Source organism: Alligator mississippiensis, chromosome 1, assembly GCF_030867095.1.
Source record: "Alligator mississippiensis isolate rAllMis1 chromosome 1, rAllMis1, whole genome shotgun sequence".
Taxonomy (NCBI): Eukaryota; Metazoa; Chordata; order Crocodylia; family Alligatoridae; genus Alligator; species Alligator mississippiensis.
The window spans coordinates 207547634-207569046 of NC_081824.1; the positions used below are offsets into that span (position 1 = coordinate 207547634).

General features: G+C 42.7%; 1 protein-coding gene across 9 annotated transcripts in view; it reads right to left on the reverse strand.

Annotated features, from left to right (window-relative positions):
* The window catches only part of CCDC88A (coiled-coil domain containing 88A), a 196003-nt gene extending 177780 nt beyond the window's left edge, over nt 1-18223 (reverse strand). For 4 of the 9 annotated variants that reach the window (XM_019500727.2, XM_014595076.3, XM_014595075.3 and 1 more), the window contains exons 1-2: nt 17762-18222; nt 17535-17635 (exon numbers count right to left, since the gene is read on the reverse strand). In XM_019500727.2, the coding sequence (XP_019356272.2) occupies nt 17535-17635; nt 17762-17824 (164 nt within the window). In that variant the 5' untranslated portion in view covers nt 17825-18222. Of the gene's footprint in view, nt 1-17534; nt 17636-17761 lie in introns of all 9 variants that reach the window. The other 5 variants (XM_019500730.2, XM_019500729.2, XM_014595077.3 and 2 more) reach the window with 3 other exon arrangements.
* Nucleotides 18224-21413: the final 3190 nt, after the last annotated feature.

Sequence of the window (21413 nt, forward strand, 5' to 3'; positions counted from 1 at the left end):
ACCGAGGCACCAGTAAGCTTCCAAATTGCTTTAAAATTGTAAATATATCAATAAAATGTGTTCAACTGATATGCATATAGTGGCATTTCATTTTAATCATGGAAAAACATGGATTTTAGAGGTTTTAATCAGAGAATTTGGGATTTTTAAACACAGAAAACCAGGACCCCTGGATTAGGCTGCTCGCTGTTTTCCTCTTAGGCTATGGGTACTAGTCCCCCTTGCCCCTCCCTCTTTCCCCTCCCCTTTGCTCCTCCCCCCACCTGCCCTCCAACCTTCTGATTCCTGCTGGGCCACTGCATGACTTTTATTCCCCCCATGGTTTCCCCCCTTCCATTTAACCTTTCACATCCCTAATTTATACCGTAACATGTTTTAAATTTGGATTTTAAACCAGTTTATTTTTGCTTTTTCAAAATAAAATTTAAAATGCAACATTTTAAAAACCTGATTAAAAATACAAGTTATCCATCACTCTGTACACCCAGCCTTTGATGTAAGATTGTTCAAAAAACAAATCATTTTTGTGTTTTAAAATAGTCCTTGAACATAATGTTCCTTTATCTTTTGTTCTTTTTATAAGTGTATAAATTTTTTAAAAACCTAACATTCTTTAAATGTTTTCTAATATCTATGGAGATTGTAAGCCCTTCAGAGCAGGGTCAAGACTTGTGATCCACTTGTACAGTACCTAATGGAGCCCTGATCATTAGGAACCCTGGGTCCTATCCACTACCATAACACAAACAGCAGTTGTATTACTCTCCATACTCCATTAGAGTTCATACTGCTCTATTCACTTGCAGGTGAAAGACCTCCCTCCATTTTCAAGTACTGCTGCAGTATGGGAAAGCTGGTATTTCACATCCAGAAGCCCTAAGGTTTAAAGCAGGGGTCAACAACCTACAGTTCATAGACCAGATCTAGCTCATACAGCCATTTTATTGAGTCTGTGAAGCCAAGCAGAGCTTCTGTGGCACTTAAGCAGCAGGAGACTAGGATGCACTGGATGTTGTTCAGAAATGGTGGCATCAGCACTGTCAGAGGAGAGCTATGACAGTGTGGAAGTGGCCTGCACATGGAGCTAAATTCCATTCAAGAAGTACCCCACACCACAAAACACTGACAACTCATGGTTTAAAGTATTCCCTTCCATCAAGCACCCATAAGGTTTTAAGACAAGAAAGTGGCAGTATTTAGGATTTATGGAAGAGTTTTCTCAACAGTTTTCAAGAAAGGTCGGACACAGTATAGCCAAAACTCTTCCCTAGTTGTCTACCACTGAGCCAGCTGGAAAAGAATCCATTATTGTATTAAGACAAATGTCCTGCTTAGGAGTGCGGTTTAGAGTAAAGATCAACCCCTTGGAATGCATAGCCCAGGAGGCCTTCACAACTGCTTCAACTGAGCACCTGAAGTGGCTTCTTCTGATTTAATGGAGGACATAGAACTTTTATAAATATTGTGCTACTTAACCACTCTAAATGTATAAAATTAGTGCACTCATGAGAGAGATTAAAGGCCTGATTCTGTAACTAAACCTCAAACCGACGGCCACTATAACATGTAACTTCACATCAGTGAGTACTCTACTGGTAACAACGAGACTAGGGTAACCCAGTCTTCAGGCAGACCTGAGCAACAAATAGGGATTTACCCCAGAAGAATGAAAAATGAAAAGCAAGGACCAACAAGACGAGTATGAGCAGAAGATATGTAATAGAACTAAAGGAAAAGAAGCAATTCCAGATAGGGTGCGAGGAAAAATACAGAAACAAGTTTCAGCACTGGACCAAGGACAGACCCCTGGGGAAGCCCACTTGATACCTCCTTCCAAGTAAACAGAGATTACATGCATTATTTGGATACTAATCTAATTAACTGGATTAGTTACTGGAAGTAACTTGAAAACCAAAGCATCTCCACCCCACTAAGTCATAGAATTTGTGTAACCTGGCATAATACACTCTTACTCAGATTTCCCAGTAAAAAAAACAGGGGTAAAATGTCTATGTCTCAAGCACCTCTTGCAGGTTAAGTCTGTCTTTTGGGCAAAAATGATTAACAACTCAGGAAAGTCCTGCTTTGAACAGGTTGAAAAGTAGTCACAGAATCTCATAAAAGTAGGGTTGGAAGCAACCTCCAGAGATAATTTAGTCCAAACCTACTGCCTGAAACAGGATCATCTGTATCTAAACTATTCTACATATATAAATCCATTGTTTAACCCAATGGTACTCGCCCCTTTTGCCCCCACACTGGATGGGTAGTACTGAATGGGAAGGTCAGTGGGCCAAATCTGGTGGGCATGATATGACCTGATTCAGCTACAAGGACCCAGCCCCTGACCCCAGCCTAACTGCACAGTGGTGTAGGGACATGGCCACAGTCTCAGCCCAAATGCCCAGAGCTTGGGAATGAGGCATCAGGGCAGGGGTATCAGTATTGTCACTGCTCCCCGCTTTCAGTTTCCTGACCTTTGGGGAGCCCTGCAGGCTGGATGCCAGGCAGATCTGATCCACGGGCCAAAGGTTGAGCACCCCTGATCTAACCTATTAGCAAGACCACACAGTCAACCTTGACACAACCACAAGACTTAACAACCTGACCTGCCACAGGTAAAGCTGAGGAATAATGGCAGCCAACAGCTTCCTGCTGCAAAGCTTGTTAAAGTATGCTTGAGAGATTCAAAAAAAGGGGCTATGCCCCTCCCCCTGCCCACTACAGAGGAAGCAAAAACAAAAAAAACAAAAACCCAACAAAAACAACCACAAACCCACTAAATGTACCAATTCCTTCCTGACCCCAAATATTGTAATTGGTCCAACTCTGAGCAGACTCTCTAACCACAAATTTCTAGGTTTAAATCCAGGAAAAGCACTGGCACAACTCAGTTAAAATTCCTGGTGTTGGCTACAACCAACACCCAAAGCTTCTGAGGAAGGTGAAGAAAGCTGACATGTAGCATCAGGAGGGGAAAAAAAATTCTTCCTGGCTCTGTGACAATCAGAAAAGCCCAGAAGCCTGGGAAATCCCCACAGTAAAACACAGGTGTTGCTACACCTAGATCATCCCTGACCACTGGCTGTCCAACCTCTTCTTGAACATTATCAATACTGGAGAGTCCACAACTTTCCTAGACAGTCTATTCCACTCCCTCACTGTTCTCACATAAAGAAGGTTTTTTCTGATATCCAATCTAAACCTGCTTTGCTGCCACATCAAGCCATTGGTCCACATCCTGCTCTCTGGAGCACAAAGAAAAGGTCTTCTACCATTTTCTATATAACAGCCCTTCAAATATTTGAAAGCTACTATAATGTCCCCCTTAAGCGCATTCTCTGCAAGTTGAACATACCTAATTCCTTTAGCCTCTCCTCAAAGTACTCCCCTTCCAAGCCCTTTTATCATTCACCTCTGGACTCTTTCCAACTTCTCCATGTCCTTTTAAAATATGGAACACAAAACTGCACACAACACTCCAAATGACACCTAACTAGTGCCAACTAAAGACACCATCACCTCTTCTGTCCTCCACCTAATGCTTCTATTGATGCAGCCCAAAACCACATTTGCCTTTTGTGCAGCTGCATCACACCACAGAGAGTCTGTGATCTACCAAGATCCTTCTCTTTGATGCTGGCATCCAGTCATTTTGTATCTGTATTTTTATTATTCTTCTGAAGGTGTAGCACCTTGCATCTGTCAGCACTGAACTTCATCCTGTTAGACCCAGTCAAGCTTTCCAATCTGTCAAGATCCTTCCAAATTGTGCTTCTGTCCTCCAACATGTTCAGTCCTTCCCAGTTCTGTGTCATCTGCAATTTTGCTCAAAAAGCTCTTGATTCTAGCATCCAAACTATTAATAAACATGTTTAACAGCATTGGGCCCAGGACAGACCCTTATGCGACTCCACTCAAAACTTCTTGCTATACACACATGGATCCATTTATAATTATCCTTTGCTTGTGACCATTGTCTGTCCACCTTATACTAGTTTTGTCTAGTCCACATTTCTCCAATTGCTTTGAGAAAACCTTGTCAAAAGCCTGGCTGAAATCCAATATACTATATCCACAGCATTCCTTTCATCCACCCAATTAGTTATCTTGTCAAATCATAGATTAGGTTTGTTTGGCATGATTTGTTCATAGTAAATCCATGTCAGCTGCCTGTGATCAGCCTTTTCTCCTCCAGATACTTGCAGATGGCCTTCCCTATAAATATGCTTCAGTAACTTCCCAGATACCGAGGTGAGGCTAACTGGTCTGTAGTTCCCTGGATCCTATTTTCGCCTTTTCCAAAGAGAGGTGCTATGTTGGCCCTTTTACGGTCCTCAGAGACCTCACCCATCTCTCATGACTTCATATTTTGGAGTCCTTGGCAATCAAATTTCTTTTCTGTCAGGTCCTTCAGAATCCCAGGATGAAGTTTATCAGGCCCTGCTGACTTGAATTCATTCAGAGCCATCAAAAGCTCTGTGACTTTCTTTTGTTATCTCATCCCACAGCTTATGCCCTTTCTTATCCAAATAATCCTTATTAGGTGTAGGGTTGCAGCTTAATTTTTTTATGAAGACTGAGGCAAAAGTAGCTGTTGATTAGCTCTGCCTTCTTTGCACCTTCTGTTACGAGTTCTCCATAGCTAGTTAATAATTTTCTGGTCCTTCTTTTCTAACCAGCATGTTTACAGAACCGCTTCTTGTTGTCTTTAGCCTCCCTTGCCAGATGCAGCCCATTTTTTATCTTTGCCTTCATGATTTTGTCCCTGTGGGTTCTTGCAATTTTCTGGTATGCTTCCTTGGTGACATGCTTATCTTTCCATTGCCTGTATGCTTTCCTTTTGCATTTGAGGCATCCTAGAAGCTCCTTGTATAGCCACATTGGTCTCTCTTATACTTCTTGTGCTTCCATCGCATTGGAATAGTTTCTTGCTGAGCATCTAATATTATGCCCGTTTAGAAACTTCCAGCCTTCCTAGGTGCCTTTATCCTTCAGTCCGTCTTCCCAAGGCACTATGTCTATCAACTCGAGTCAGTTGAAATCTACCTTTTTGAAATCTTAATTTAAAAAGCATCTTAAACTACCTAGTATCTTAATTCTGTTAACCTCATTCTTCCTTACTTTGGGATTTTATATCATGATCACTTCTTTCCAAGTTTCCCCATCACCTTCACATCCTCAACCAGTTCTCCCATATCTGTCAGGACAAGAGCTAAGATTGAGGATACAACTAGGTGATCATCTACCTTTGGGAACAGAAACTTGTCCTCCACACAAGTTAGGAACTGGCTCAAGATTTTATACTTAACTGTATTGTTCTTCCAGCAAATGTTTGAGAAACTGAAGTCTCAGCTTCAGTACCATCTCACAGCTTTGGGATAACTACAAGTCCATATCATATTGGCACCAAAAAAAGGAAAACTGACATTGTCAGCAATTGGCTTTTTTTGGCTGATGTCACCAATAAAGGTGCAGCTGCAGCACACACACAGCCAGCCCGGAAGCTTGGAGATCAGCATCAGGCTGGTAAGTCTGTTTGGGGGGAAAGGGGAAGGGAGAAGGAAGGGGTATGGGAGCGCAGATTGAGGCCCCTCCGGTGTGGGATGGGAGTGGGTCAGGGGCAGGCACTGCCCAGCCCAGTGTGGGACGGAGCTGCAAGAAGCTTGTCCAGGGTCGTGGGGGACAGAGAGGGGGTTGGCTCCTGCCATTGCATGCACCCCCAAGGGAAGCATGGGGTTGGCATGTGCCTCCTGGATGTGCAAGGGCAGGCTGCCACTGCAGGCTGGGGCCAGGGGCAGCAACAGGCTCTTCCCAACAGGGGGGCTGGGCCAGGGCTGTGCTTGGGGCGGGCAATGGCAGCACTGGGAGAGGGGCTACAGGGGGCTATGCTTGTGGCTCCATCCCACACACCAGCTGAGCGGCACCTGTTCCTACCCCAGCCCCCCCTTTCCTCACCGCAGGGACCTTGATCTGCTCCCCCACACCCCTTCCTCTCCAGACATACTAGCCAGATGCTGCTCTCCAAGCTGCCAGGCTGCATATCAGCAATTGGATCAGTACTGGTCAATATGGCCCATTAATAAAAATCAGCCATCAGTATCGACCCAAAAAAATCTTTATCGGTGCACCCCTAGGATAATTTTGTAACCACCTTGAAGAGTGTCTTTTCCACCTCTTCTATATCTCCACCAATATAAGTGCTGTACCTGTCAACTTTTATCTTCACCCAAATACATTTTGATCTACTACCTTCTCCCTCCTGAATGAGGGACCAAATGCATGTTTAACATACAAGATGACCTCACCACCTTTTCGGTCAACCCTGTCTTTCTGAAACAAAGAGTAGCCCTCAGGTGTTGACATTCCAGCCATAAGAGCTGTCCTATCAGGTCTCTATGATACCAATCAGATCATAGCTCTTTTTATAGGCTGTGACTTCCAGGTTATCTTGTTTGTTCCCTATACTTTTCACATTTGTACACACATATCACACAATTTGCATTTCAACCTACTTATTTCCCTTTTGCATCATCTATTGCTGTTCTGTGGGTCTCTGGCCCTTTCCCAGAACTGAGTTATTTCTTCCAGTCGTTTCCCCTCTGAATTGTTTGCTCTGCTGCTGGAGGCTTTCACCATCCCTTTTGGAACCTAATTTAAAGCCCACATTACTACTCAGGTAAAACAACACCCAAAGATGCTCTTTCCAGTTCTGGTTAGATGGATCCCATTTCTTGATAGCAGTCCTCCTCTCATTCATCCAATATCAAAGAAGCCAAAGTCTTCAGGTCAACACCCATCTCAGCCACATGTTTACTTCCATAACATAATGATCCCTGTTCAGGCCCTTGCCTACCATGATCTGTAGTGGTCTTAAGAGTCCACATCCCTGGGATCCTGCTTCCTGCTCTCTAGACTGACAAATCCACTAGGCCATGAGCACATATGTCCTCACCTCTGCCTTTCCTTAGCTGTTCCACCACAGAGTGCTTGACAGTGGCTGCCATCTTCAACCTGTTCCTCTTGAATTGTGAGGACCCTCCTTCTAGCAGTCACATGCTGTCACATCTCTCTTCCCTCTGGCCTCTATAAATCTTTCATAAATCCTGTCCAAGAAATCTTCATTTTCTTTGATGGCATGCAGAGTGGATACCTATGCTTCCAATCTTTTCCTCCAAGACACTCACCAGTTCACACTTGGAGCAGATAAAGCGTGACCCTCAGGGAGGAATACAAATATGGCACATTGCAGGCAGCTCACAGTTGTGAGCCAACCCTCCATTGCTGCCTCCCTTGCTCCCTGGAGAACACCTAGCATATAAAAAAAAAAGCAAAGAAAAAGAAGAAAAAAGAAAGAACAAGGGGGCAGGCAGGGAAGAGGGAAGGGGAACCCACCAAACACCTGTGCATCCACACAGTCTTCTGCTCCCTGGTTGCCTCCCACAGCAAACTGCCTCCCTATTTACTGCTCTCTCTGCTCCCATGGAGCTATCTTTTAGAAGACTGCTTAACTTAGCTCTACCCCTCAATTAGCTAAGCTAACCCCACTTGAAGTAAATCAGTCTCATAGAGCTGTGAACACAAATCCTGTCAAGCAATGGCTCCAGGAAAAAAAAAATAAGAGTAAGATAGGCACAAGTCAATCAGCCACATGTCACCAGACAACCAAAGTCACCAGCTCCCAGAAAAGCCTCCTCAAGGCAGTCTCACTGCTGAGCTGCTTCTCTCACAACCAACAAGTCACTAGATTATGAAATCCCATTTCTTACACAGATCCATTTCCAACAAATACAAGAAAGACCACAGAAAAGTGACCAATTCATTCCATGCCACAGAACTCTGCCATGACATCAACTTGCATTAAAAAAAAATTCTGGACCATACACTTGCAGAAAACGATAGAAATATGGGTAAGCACAAAATGATACAGCAATACTTGCTAGGATCTGCAAAAAAAACCACCCCAAAACTGAAAACAACAGGTCTTACAGTTGCAAACCTGCCCAATTCATCTCAGTTGGATGAGGAGGGACCCAGACTGCAGCTGTAGCTTTCATATTTTTGCTGCTGAAGTCACTATTTTGCATTATACAGATGCTCAACTGCTTGTTTTATACTTCCCTTCCCTCGGAGGACCCGACAGTGACTGCCTCTTACTTTGTGGCTTTCCCCACGAGGAGTTAATTGCATCATAGTGCATGTGCCCTTTATTGTTGCATGAAGCCAGAACTGGAGCCTGGAGTTCAGACAAGCAGCAGGCCAGTCAGGTTTGCATATTGGTTAGCCTGGAAAACAGAGCAGTACTGTTGACCTGGAGAACTTAGTAGATGAGCTAATGAAGCAGTCTACATGCTCTAGCTAGCATGACAAGGATAGAATCATAGAAAAATAGGGCTAGAACAAGCCTCAGAAGGTCAGCTAGTCCAATCCTCTTTTCATGGCAGAATCATTCCTGTCTAAACCATGAAAGAATCATTCCTGCCTAAATGCTGTCATCCAAGTGTTTATCTAACCTGCACTTAAAAATTCTCACTGATGCTTGAAGCCTGTCTAAACAATATATTCTAGTGCTTTACCACCCCCAGAGTTAGAAAGTTCTTCCTAACAATCAACCTAAAGTTCTCTTGCTGCTTATTTAAACTGATTATTTTTTGCGCTCACCTTGAAGCTACAGCATATGGTTTACAACCATCCAGTTCATAACCACCCTTCATGTACTTAGAAACTATCATAAAATCTGCAATTAGTCTTCTCTTCTCCAGTGTAGATAAACCCTATTCTTCTAAAATTTTCTCATAAGTCCTATATCTCAAACCTGTGAACATTTTAGTTGCTCTCCACTGGATTCTTTTAATTTTGTCCACATCTTTCTTGAAGAGCAGATTCCCAAAGTGGATAGGGTATCAGATAGGGTTTTAGTACTGCTGAACAGAAGGGCGGGGAGGGGGGGAGAAAAATCACTTCCCTCAACTTGCAAGAGACCTTGAAACCAGTGGTATACTGGGTTGTACACTTTTTTTGGAACAAGAGCACAAGGCATGTCTCCATAACTTTTCTGAATTTACTGGCACCCCATTTCAAAAAACTTATTTTAGTCATTCTTTGACTACAGAAAAACAACAGAACATTTCTTCTGTTGCAAAAAACTCAGAAAAATCACAACAGGTCAAAGTGTTTTTGACATTATGGATGCCTATTAATTAGAAATTCTGGGTTTACCTTATGAACCACTTGTAGGCTTTTGCATACCTAACAGTGCTAATATGGGGCAGCACCCCACATCACCTTTAAAAGAATCTCATGGCACCCCAGTTGAGAATCACTGCCCTAATCTGCTCTATCCCTATTTTAGGCCAATTAGCAACACCCCTCTCCTTGCAGCTAAATGTGCTTCTCATCTGATAACTTAATTTATTCATAAAGTCTGAAGTAAAAAGAGGTATTAAATATTTTTTTATCTCTTCCATGTCTTCCATTACTAAATTGCCCTCCTCACTCACTAAGAGACGTACACTTGCCTTGGTCTTCCTCCTCTAACATGCTTGTAGAACTTGCTTTTTAATTGTCTTTTACATCCCTTGCTAGTTGCATTTTAATTTGTGCGTTGGCCTTCCCTATTTTCCCCTGCATTCCTGTACAATACTCTTATACTCATACCTAGTAATATGGCTAAGTTTCCACTTTTGGTTAAGATTCCTTTTGGAGGTTTAGCTCATTGGGAAGTTGGTCTCCTGCTGCACTTCCTATTCATCACAACAGGCTGCTCTTATGCCACTAATATTGTTTCTCCAAGATACAACCACTTATTCTTTCCCCTTACACTTACTTTCCAGATAATCCTGCCTACCAGTCCATTGAGTTTGTTAGAATCTACTTTTCTGAAATTCAGTGTTTTTGTTCTACTACTCTTCTTTCCTCAGGATCTTAAACTATTATTTCAGGGTCACTGTCACCCAGGTTGCCTTCACCTTGACATTCTCAACTAATCTTCTCTATTAAATGAGGAGCAAATCAAGAAGAGCTTTTTTCCTAGTTGACTTCACCATCTGCACTAAAATACTATCCCCAACAAATTCAAAAAGCTGCCCTCCCAACAAATATCACTCCTATCAGCAACAGGTCCTATTTGGATATTTCGCTCAGTTGTTTGTTAAAAAATAACTCATCTAGGCCACCCCTACATTCCCCCTCACAGCCCCCACCTCATCCCCCAGATTAGTGGTGTATAGCAGACACCCTCCATGACAGCACTCTTACAGTTAGTTCTTCCTTTTCCCTTGACCAAGAGACTTCCAACTAGAGGTGCACCGATACATTGATCCAATATTGGATCGGCACTGATATAAAGTATATTTTCTCTATCAGAAATCAGCTCAATGCTGCCAATAATTTGTCCAATAAACGCCCAGGGGTGCGTGCAGCCATAGTGTAGCACGTAGGCAGAGAGGAGCCGGCAGCGTGGAGTGCTAAGTGCAGTTGGTAAGTCTGGTGTGGTGGAAGGGGGGGCAGATCAAGGTCCCCCGCAGTGAGGGAAGGTGTGGGGTTGGGGCCAGGGCTGCCCAGTCGGGGCTGGGGCAGGACAGAGGTGTGGTTGTCGGGGGGTTACAGCTCCCGCTGCTGCACATGGCTCATCCAGTGCTCGTCTGGTGGCTCCCACTGCTAATCCAGATCAAGCCCAGCAGTAGGATCCAGTCTTCCAATCGACCTGGCACTACCCATCCAGTGTGAAGAGCAAAAAGGTTGGGCACCACTGGTCTTATACATCAAAGGATAAAAGGCTCCTGATAACAATGGGGTAAAGCAAGTCACACAGTGACAGACAGCAATAAAAAAAATTACATAGCAATGGGAACAGGCTGGATTCATTAAATCATGGTTGTCAAGCAACTGGCCAATGAAGTAGCTCCATCGAGCCTGCAGGGCTACTGGCAGGCCAAGGAATTTAGGGACATGGCTAGTGGGGAGCAAGGCCTGCTGTAGAATCCAGAACCCCAATGGACATGGCAAGGGCTATGCTAATACAGGGGATCAGGCAAGGGCTATGTTAATACAGCCCCATTCATCCCACAGCCACTTGACCTACTGCATCATTGCTTTCCCATCTCTGTTACCTCTATCGCTGCCACCCCTGGCCCACAGAGTCTGGATCCAGCCTGGTTAGGGGGTGAATTTGACACCCCTGCATTAAAATTTAATGCATCAGCAGTGGTCTTGGGTGAGACTATTTCATTAACAATTTTTATTCATCCTTCTGGCAGATGTCAGGTGGATTCTTCTAACTCAGTATTGAAAACAGTGTTACCTCAAGAAGATATTAGGGAATGACACATGATGCACAGTATTAACTCCACAGAAAATTCTGTTCTCCAAAAGTTACCTCTGACCATGTTAGAAGGGAAATTAGCCCAGTATGTGTGTCACATGTCTGCTGCTACTGTCAGCTTCCCTTAGTGATGACCATTTGCTCAATGCAAACTAGTAGCTAATACCAGGCACCTAATAGCTCTTGCTTTGGACAACAAGCCTGAGGAACTTGCTCATGTGTCCATTCCTTACCACAGAATAAAATCTAGTGCAAACTACTTGGGAATTAATACAGCATGTGTCTGCACACAGTCATTATAGGTTTTCAAAGTCAGCTCTTTTAAGCCACTAAGTATTCCTATGCCTCGTGCTCCCCCCCCCCCCATTAAAAGGACACATTGCACATAAATACAAGAGATTTCTGACTGAGAAATTACTTTCAAATGCCTGTTTCCATAGATGGATACAAAGCACAATCCAAGAAGCTGCAGTCCATGGAAGTCAAAATACAGTTACAAGATACAGTTCTATGGATGTGAATGGGTAGTGTGTATATGACGATAAAGGTCCCCTCTCCTGCAAACATTTATACCCATTAAAAACTGTGTTAAATGGGTATTTTAAGAACTACAACTGATGCTGGATATTCACGAAACTCCAAGAGATACCTATAAAAATCTCACTGGAATGAACAGGCATATAAAAGACACTTAACAGATGTAAAACAAAAACATTAAGAATAATCTTAGGGATTTATTTTAAGTGACTAGAAGTAATTATCCTACCACTTCCATATTTTAAACAGAAAAAATACAGCAACAGCTATCCTCATTAGCCAGCATTCTTCAATTCTAAATAAGGTTTTATGGAACAGATAAAAGGTTGTTTCTTTGATTGTTGGTTACTGATAGAATTACATAAAACAGCTATGGTAGGATAGTTTCCAAGCAGGCATTAAACAAAATACTGGTTTCTCATCTGGCATAACGTTCTACAGTCTTGACATTTTACTGTACATTGGAATGTTTATGTCTACAGCAAGCAGACACAAGTCAGTTTTGTTAAACACTGAAAAATACTGGAAAATGTATGAGATCCAGCATAGTATCTCGGACTCACAACATAAAACTGTAGTAGTCACTATGGAGCCAAGAAGAAATTTTACATTTGTATGATGTTTTTAAATAGCTTAGCTTATAGAACAAAACTAACCTGTGTATCAAAACCTTGAGAACATGCGAGTGAAAAAAATAAATAAATAAAACCTATTTTCTTCTTTGTATTCTTTTAGTAACTGATACATTAAATATATACACATTTGAGTTACAAATCTTTCTATACATCATAACCTTCACACAATTATGTATATTACAACAGGTATATTAAAACTCAAAAACCAGAAAATTAAGTCAGTCTTTAAGACCTATAGCTGAAAATATCTATCAGACCTAAGTATATACTGTTATTTTTAACATAATCTACACGTGTATTTTAATGCACCTAGATGTCCAATAGCTGTACAATACACATTAAAATAAATTTAAATCCAGAATTTTAACTACAGTTTCATTTAAAACAGGTGTGCTTTATCACAGTATCCAAGCAATTAAATCTTTAATGCATTTGTTCTTACAATAAGGCACTAAGTTTCAAATGCTCAAAAGTACTGGTATTGAGGCACACCACTGATTTCAATAGGGGACAAGATGCAAAAATACATCTGAGGATCTAAGCCTAAGTGACTTTTTCCACAGACATGCAGGAAATCTGTGGGGGAAAGGAAATCAACACATATGTTCCAAGTTCCAAACTAACACAACAATCAGATCCTCCTCCTCCCTTAAAGAATACTAGTTTAGAAGTTTTAAGTTGCCCGTACCATCCCCAATAAGGAAGAGATCCTCAGCTAAAGTTTGGGTACCATATGATTCCCATTGTTTTTCAATCTCTTTGTATACATTTTTGTTTATATTTGCAAGGACACAAAGCACAGACATTTCTCTCTCAGTACTGAAGCCAATTTTAATGCAAAAGGGAGTCTCAGTACTAATTATATTACTACTGGAAACTAATTATTTTGATAGTTATCAGCGTCTTTCTGGGACATACTGGTCAGTTTCACTGGAACTAAGAAAAGAACACAGTAAATGCCATGCTTACAAACCAAAGATAGCTGGCTAATCATCTTTCTTTTTTAAACTACATAAACGTCTTCTGTAACAAAGCCTCATTTTATGTGTAGTCGTCTCTATAAACCATGACCAACCTGAAATGAATACTCTTTGTTATTCATTTGTTTCAAAACATTTGGTAACATTAAATACAAAGCAATGGAGAAAGGCAGCTGAATGCCAACTGCTCAAATGATACCTACTTACTCATTTTTTAAACTCAGGTAAATAATTTCCTAGAAGAGGACTTTCCTATCTTGTAGGAACCCCTCCACCACCAACCATACATTTTGGCAATAACAACAGCGTAAGTCTAGAACAGTGGTGTTCTAGCTTTTGGCTGTGGGCCAGATGAATGGCACAAGGCCAGTCCACAGTGCCACTGCTCTCCTGCTGCCAAATTTCCAGACTTGTGAGGAGTACCACAGGCCAGATGACACAGCCCCAAGACACACAAAGTGCTTTCATACGTCTTCAACCAATATATACTTCCATGCCATATTGTGACAGTAAAACATTAACATCAGACACTTAAGGAACCCTTGAGTCAGGAACCAAGAAGCTTACACACTTAATGTAGGGATGTCAAACATAAGGCTCACAGGTCAGATGATCTGGTCTGCAGACTTTTCCTCCAGCCCTTGCCATGCAGCAGGACTTCCTGCAGCATTGGCCAGCGCAGCAGCAAGTACTAAGGGCACTGCCTGCCATTGTGGGAAGCTCCGCCACCAGTCAAGAGCTGGAGCTCTGGTTGAGGTGATGGGGCTTCCAGGGATGGTACTACTGGGGCTATTAATGCCCTGGCAAGAGCCAGGGAGGAAGTGGATACCCCAATGGGGAAACCCCGCCACCAATGGCAGGTCTTTTGACTGTGGTGCCATGGGGACTGCCTGCTCCCCACCAAAGGTTGGGGGAAGAAATGACAAGGAGTGTGGGCTGCCACTGCTGGAGGTCCTTCCACCAGAGCCAGGACTCTGACTGCAGTGACAGATCTTCAGCTTATGGTTCTGTTGGGGCCACACTCATCCCAGGTCTCGCGTGGCACTGGCTGCCACCAGTGGAAGCCCTGTCCCTGTGGCCAGAGCTGGGGCTCTAAACACTCAAACAGGGCTTCTTCCCATGGGGCTGCTCATGAAGAAACTGGGGCATGGCTTGTGGGCAGCTAGAAAACAGAGAATGCAGCCCTCCAATTGGATTTGTTTCGTACCCCTGATTAATGTATTAGACAGCTAGTTCCAGTTGTAGTCCTCGCAGATAACAACTAGCACTCCTGGCAATCACTGACACAGCACTTTCTGCTCCCTCTTTGGTTCTAAAAAGAGTATGGCAGTTTAAAGGCTTCAAAATGAGGTTTAATTTTTCAAAAAAGCTGGAAAAAAAAAAAGCCAGCAACCAGTAGCTTTAATTGGGAAGCAGGCAGAGATAGACTACGCATGCAAGTTCAACATTGTGACTTACTTTCCCTAAGACAGGGAAAAGAGTGTGGGTAAGGCCAAAAACAAAGTAAAACAAACAAACAAAAAACAGAATGTTCTGTAGTGACTTTACTGGCTACAGGACCAGTTTTTAAAAGTTAGCTTCCATTTTTGACTAAGAGTAAAAAAAAAAAAAAAAATACAGATTTTGACATCTCTTAAAAGTTTAACAAATTTGAAGAAAGAAAATATATAACAAATTTCAAACCCTATATACTATTTATTGGATAAAAACTGATGTGGTTTTTATTAGCATAACTATCAAATTATTTCAAATTTCCTCAGCCCTGGAGCTCGTATGTTTTGTATTTTAGCTAAATGGACTATATTTATCAGGATATGTGGTCAAAGATTTCCATACAAAGCCAAAACAAAGTCACCAATGTCTGACATGCACTTATGTCTTCATGACAACTCACTATTGCAGATGTTCTTTGAAACAGTTGTGAGACAGGCTACCAACATACATATCTGCTACAAACATGCACATCTACTCCTATTCTTAGCTCTTATTCTAAAGATTTATGGAGAAATCTTTAAAATAGTTTCAAGATTAAACTCCTCAAAATTAATTCTGTTCCTCAATCAAGTGGGAGATCAACTTCAACATATACCTAAATACCTCTGTATGGGAACTTCTGTAAGTAGCATAAGAAGGTAAGACTGTTGTTCTAGCTGACACCTTTTTACAAAATCACTTAACATTTCTTACTTGGATTATTTCAATTTTTTTTTAAATGAAAGAGAAAGATGTAAATCCATATGTGAAAGATAAAAATATTCTTCAATGCCTTATCACAGCAAATGATATAATGAGAGTTTCCCGGAAGAAATAACACTTTTGAGAAGGCTTTTCACTGACTTCACCATATTTTGGGTAATTCTTCAAATATTACACTTCAATAATTATATTTATATATTAATCTTATTGAAGTTGGCAACAAAATTCACACGTTTTGTAGCATCCCACGATTTGGTCTTAGCTCTATTTAAGAGAGCCTGTAGATTTATTTACAATACTACACATAAAACTAAGAATTCAGTATTTTTATGATGACTGAAGACCACAGACACAATGTGCAAGACTGTACATAACCATCACTGAACAGCATACTGGATGAGTATTTTGTACTGCCAGTTGTTCATATATCGGTGCATCTGTAGGCCAACATTTATTTTACCTTGCCATTATATATATATGCATAAAATAAGTTTCTGTATAAAGACTTATTTATTAGGGGAAAATATGACTTAAGGGAATATTGTTTATGAATTAAATATAATTATTATGAAAAGGTCTTTTCACTAGTAACATCTTGCTTCTTATTATAGAAGTACTACATGAATAGTAACATTTTCCACATGTGGGTATCTGGCACTGTGCAAGTGAGCTTAAAAAAAAAAAAAATTAAAAAAAAAAAAATCGGAATACTTAACCAGCACATGAATACATCAGCACTCCATTGACTGAAATGTGTATAGAATATATGGAATGTTTAATTTTTGCTAAACTAGAGATTTTATAAATTATGACATTCATCTAATTCTTTCACTGATATCATTTCATGTCATTTATAATTATACAGCCTTTCAAGCGGTCAAGATTTTCAATAATTATTTTTAACACCATACACACACACACACACACACACACACACACACACACACACAAAAAGAAAAACCCTGTTGTACAGTTTGTGACAAGGAACAAAACAGTTCACCGATCATTTTAGTTGCTGCAGCAGCAATCAAAATCTCAGTGCCACTCTGCTTAACAACTGCCATTCACAATCCTATGAAAATGAAGTGAGGAGGGTCAAAAACAGATCTGCCCACTTGATAAGCACACAATTGGATGTGTGATGATGCCTTGCAGTTTCTGGAATTTGTATGCCACAATTGGTTAAGGTAAATACTAGAATCTCACTAACAGGCAAATTTTTATCCTCCTGGGTAATTCTTGAAAGTTATGCTCAAGAAGTAGGGTCCACTACAACTTCCCTAAATTCAGTGTTTCTTTTTTGCTATTTCACTCAAAACAGAAACTCACAAAGAAGCGCCTTTAAAACACATTCTACTGAATCTGAGATTTCGTTATCCTCTGGGCACTGTACACTCAAGGCTGTTTGTGCCTCCAGCATACGCTTTCAGGTTAACAAATCTAGTGGCAACAAATGAGAACAGGTCTGGTTTAGATTTTCTGAATAGCTGACAGTAGGCATACTTCTGGTAAAAAACAAAACAAGGGGGGGAAAAAAAACCCCAAAAAACATACCCAGCAACAGAAAGACTCTGCTTTCCCAGCAGACATCTTTACCAAGCAATGTCTATAGATGTCAAGAGCATGCTGTAGGAACCCAAAAAGCCTTCACCAGAAAATACAAGGGGGTGGGGAGGACCACAAAAGACAGCAGAACAGAAATCCTTGCCTCTCACCCGGATCCTGCTTTCTCTAATTGTAGGGATGTTCATATCATTGTTGCTGGATGACTGTGTTTTAGATGGGAAGGTAGGTTCAATCTTCAGGAATGATCCAGGGGGAGGCAAAAGTATATGGGGGTGTAACCCGTACACACAGACTTACATTTGCAGCATGACCTCGTTGAGGAAGACGCCATCCACCAGGGCCACATACTCCTCCAGGTGGGTTCCATGTCCTCCGGCTAAAGGCCCAAACGTCTTCACCTGCAAGGGAACCGGGGGCACCCCATGAGCCGCCAGCTGCCCCCCTCCTCACTCCCGCAGCCCCAGGCCCGGCAGCTCCATCTTCAGCCACGCAAGGCGGGGTGGGGGGGCGAACCGCAGCCTTACCCAGGTGACAAGCGGGCTGGACATGAACTGCTCCAAGAGGGGCGTGAAGATCTCATTCTCCATTTTCCCCCAAATTGGAAAAAAAAAAAAAAAGCCACACAAAATCCGGATCTCACATCCACGCGGCTCCCTAGCGCGGGTGCCTGCGTGCGGCGGGCAGAGCCCCGGGGCACCCCGAGCCGCGTCCCCGCAGGAGGTGCTGCGGGGATGCAGGGGCAGCCCGCCCTACAGGCGCCGCCGCCCTCCCCGTCCCGGCTCGCGCCCCGCCCGCATGCTAAGGAGCAGAGAAAGGAGGGGACGGGCACCCTTAGCCGCAGCCCCAGCCCCAGCCCCAGCCCCAGCCGGGCTCAGCGCGCGGGAGATGCTTCCATGGCTGGCAAGCGCCCCCCGCCCGGGCAGAGGTAGAGGTAGAGATAGGGACCGTGCAAACTCCCTCAGCCGCCACCCGCCTCGTCCGAGTAACGGCCCCGACGAGCCGCGTCACACCCCTCCGCCGCCTCCCGCCCAATGGATGGCACGGATCCCTCCGCCGGCCTCGCTGACAGGATTCCTCCGCCAGCCCCATTGGTACTAGCTGGCTGGCGGGGCGGGGGGGGGGCGCACTGCAGCTGCAGACGTGTAGCTGGAGGAAGCTGGGGGTGGTTTATGTTGGGCTGAGGCGTTTGTTGTGTTGTATGTATATTTGATATATTTCTAATTTAAAAAAAAATGTTTGAGGGGGTAGTGCGCCCTGCCGGCTCTGGCTGCTTGCGCGTGGGGTGACTGTCCCTGAGGGGCCCGCTGGGGGGAGGGGGGACTTTTTTTCCCCCTCTCTGGAGAGACTGAGAGAGAGAGACAGGGGCGTGGTGGCCGCTCCTGTCGCTGCACATGGGCGCCGGGCACGTGCGAGGCGCGGGCACAAAGGGGGGGGCGGTGGGAGGGGGGCGCGGGCGCTGGTCTTTCAACGGCCGCCGCGCGCGCGCTCAGCGCTGTTAACGGCTCCGAAGGGGGCGGCCCCCGCCGGGCTCCTCAGCCCGCTGGCCCCGCACGGGTGATGGGGGCGGCGGAGCTTTGTCTGCCCTGAGGGCACGCCCACGTCACCCCAGCAGGGACCTCTGTCCCTTAGCTGCGAGGTGGAGGGGGATGACACGCTGGATGTGTTTCCGAGTAGGGTGGCACCTCCACGGACTGATGTTCCCTGACCTCCACGTCCTGTTTGCCCTATTTCTCCCCAGATTAAAAAGAAAACCTCCCTCCCCCTCCCCCCCCCCCGACCTCGTTCTCTAGACATCAAAATAATGACAAGGACAGCAAGGACAATCAGGAATGAATAGTAATAAAGAGACGACACCTTGCTGGACGGTCACTTGACCCCAGTTGTCTTTTCCTGCCTAGTGCAGGGGGGCTGGACCCCATGGTCTACCAGGTGCCTTACAGCCCCTAACAATTGATCCATGAGCAACAACAACGATAATAAGGCAACAACAATTAATAATAAAAAAAAAATTATGAACCAATTTTGGGAAACTGCTATAATAGTTGTGTATTTAATATATAGTTGTGTATTTAAATAGATGTATATAATAGATGCATATTTTAATGCCCCTAGATGTCCAATAGCACTGCTATTGGATATCTAGAGGCTTTAAAATACACATGTAGGTTATATTAAAAATAACAGTATATACTTAAGTCTGATAGATATTTTCAGCTATAGATCTTAAAGACCATGACTGTTAATTTTCTGTTTTTTTAGTTTTAATATATCCATTGTAATGTAATTGTGTGACAGTTAGGATGTAGAGAAAGATTTGTAACTAGGGTGGCCATCAGAGAGGACAGTCCAGTTTTCTGCTGCTCTGTCCTCTATTGATACGAAACCCGACGCCTTTACATCCTCTGTTTTTCTCTTCAAGAGAAAAATTAAAGACATCCAGTTTCATATCAATAGAGGACAGAGGACAACTGGACTGTCCTCTGTGATGGGCACCCTGTTTGTAACTCAAATGCTTGACTATATCACGCACCAGTTCTTAAGATTTCAGTTAGAAAAAGGATTTTGTGGCAAATGAACATGCAGAAACTAAAACTGTATATTTAGGTGACTTGGTTTTGACTCTTGCAAAGATGAAGTTTCCTGTCTGGAAAAAAAAAGTCTTGGGCATACCCAGAGCCAGGTCTTTTCCCTCCCCTTCATTGCCCCAACCAGATTTGGAGGGGAGTTGCAGGATTAGTTTTCCCATGAAACAAGTGAAATAGGGAAAAAAAGCAGGATAAAAAATTGCCGTCTTGGACCAAGTAAAGGACTGGTGATACATGAGTGAAAAAACTGCCAATAAACAACTAGCCCTTAAAAACAACTACAAAAGCATTTTTGTAAAAGCCTGAATAACTAACCACTAAGTTCTCTGTGTCTGGCAACAGTATATAATACACAATTGTGTACACAATACTATGGAACTTCTCTGGCTCATCAGTCTGTTTCTTGTGCACTGTAATTAAGCAGCAATGACCTTGGCTTAAAGCATTTCCTGGGAATTAAAGATGGGCTAGGAGGAATTGCTAGTCCAAGGCTCATTCACAGGTTAGTAACATCAGTTGGTCATTAATTCCTGGAAAATACTTTGTGCTGAGATTGAGGTAAAAGTGTGATGAATCAGTTCTGAAAATATTTTTTTTGTTCTTTTCCGCTGTGTTATATGACTTCATCAACACCAGTGGCACTCACTGCACGTGTTCTCAGCATTTATGATGTGTTAGTGCTTAGGACACTGGGCAGTCAGACCACTAAATCTGAGTTTTAATAAATAATTATAACATTATTCATTTTATAATTGTGTTCAGAAGTCCACTGTAAAACAGTGCATCATTAAAGGCTGGTTTATAGATAATTGAAAAGTCTGGAGGTGGTAGCAGAGGAAAACCAACACTTTAAGAAAACAGACTAAGAAAGCTTTTTTATCATCTGCTCTTAGAATAACAAGCCTAAAATGTTCTAATTTCAGTAATTACCTTTTTAAATTCAAACTGTAAGTGTAAAATAATTCAACCTGATCTCCATTATGTACCCTTACTTGTGAATGTGTAGTGGGATAGCCATGTCTTGCAACAATGGGTACAAAAATTGGGACAAGCTAAACATTTTTTCATTTGTCATTATGGTTTAGCATTTATGTGACTTCCTTGTAATAGCTGATACACTAGCCTGATGTTGGGCATAAGTAAGTACACTGCTAGTACACCCATACAGCTTCAGCCAGTCATATCTACCCCATCTTGGCATTCTTCCAATGCTTGGTCAAGATTTCAGTGATGTAAAACACTTAGTGGAAACTAAACCAGTCTACAGCAAAGGTATTGATGATAGGATGGAGAATTGCTTGTGCTGGATAGCTGACCTACCTCCTGATAAGGTTTGTCTCAAATGAGTCACTAAAGGTACAAAGAGTTTTTTTCAACGCATAGGACGATATGAAAGGCTAACTTTCAATAGTGTTCAAGAGTGTCCTTGTTCATCTCTGAAACATTTACAAGTAATTTCTGTTCTTCTGAGGGACAGCCCTCATTAATGCAATTAATGCCCTGTAGCCTCTACGGTGGGTTGCTATAATGCTATTTACCTGGGGTTTTCTTTGAGAACACATTTGTTGACTTTCATTTTATTTTCTAATGG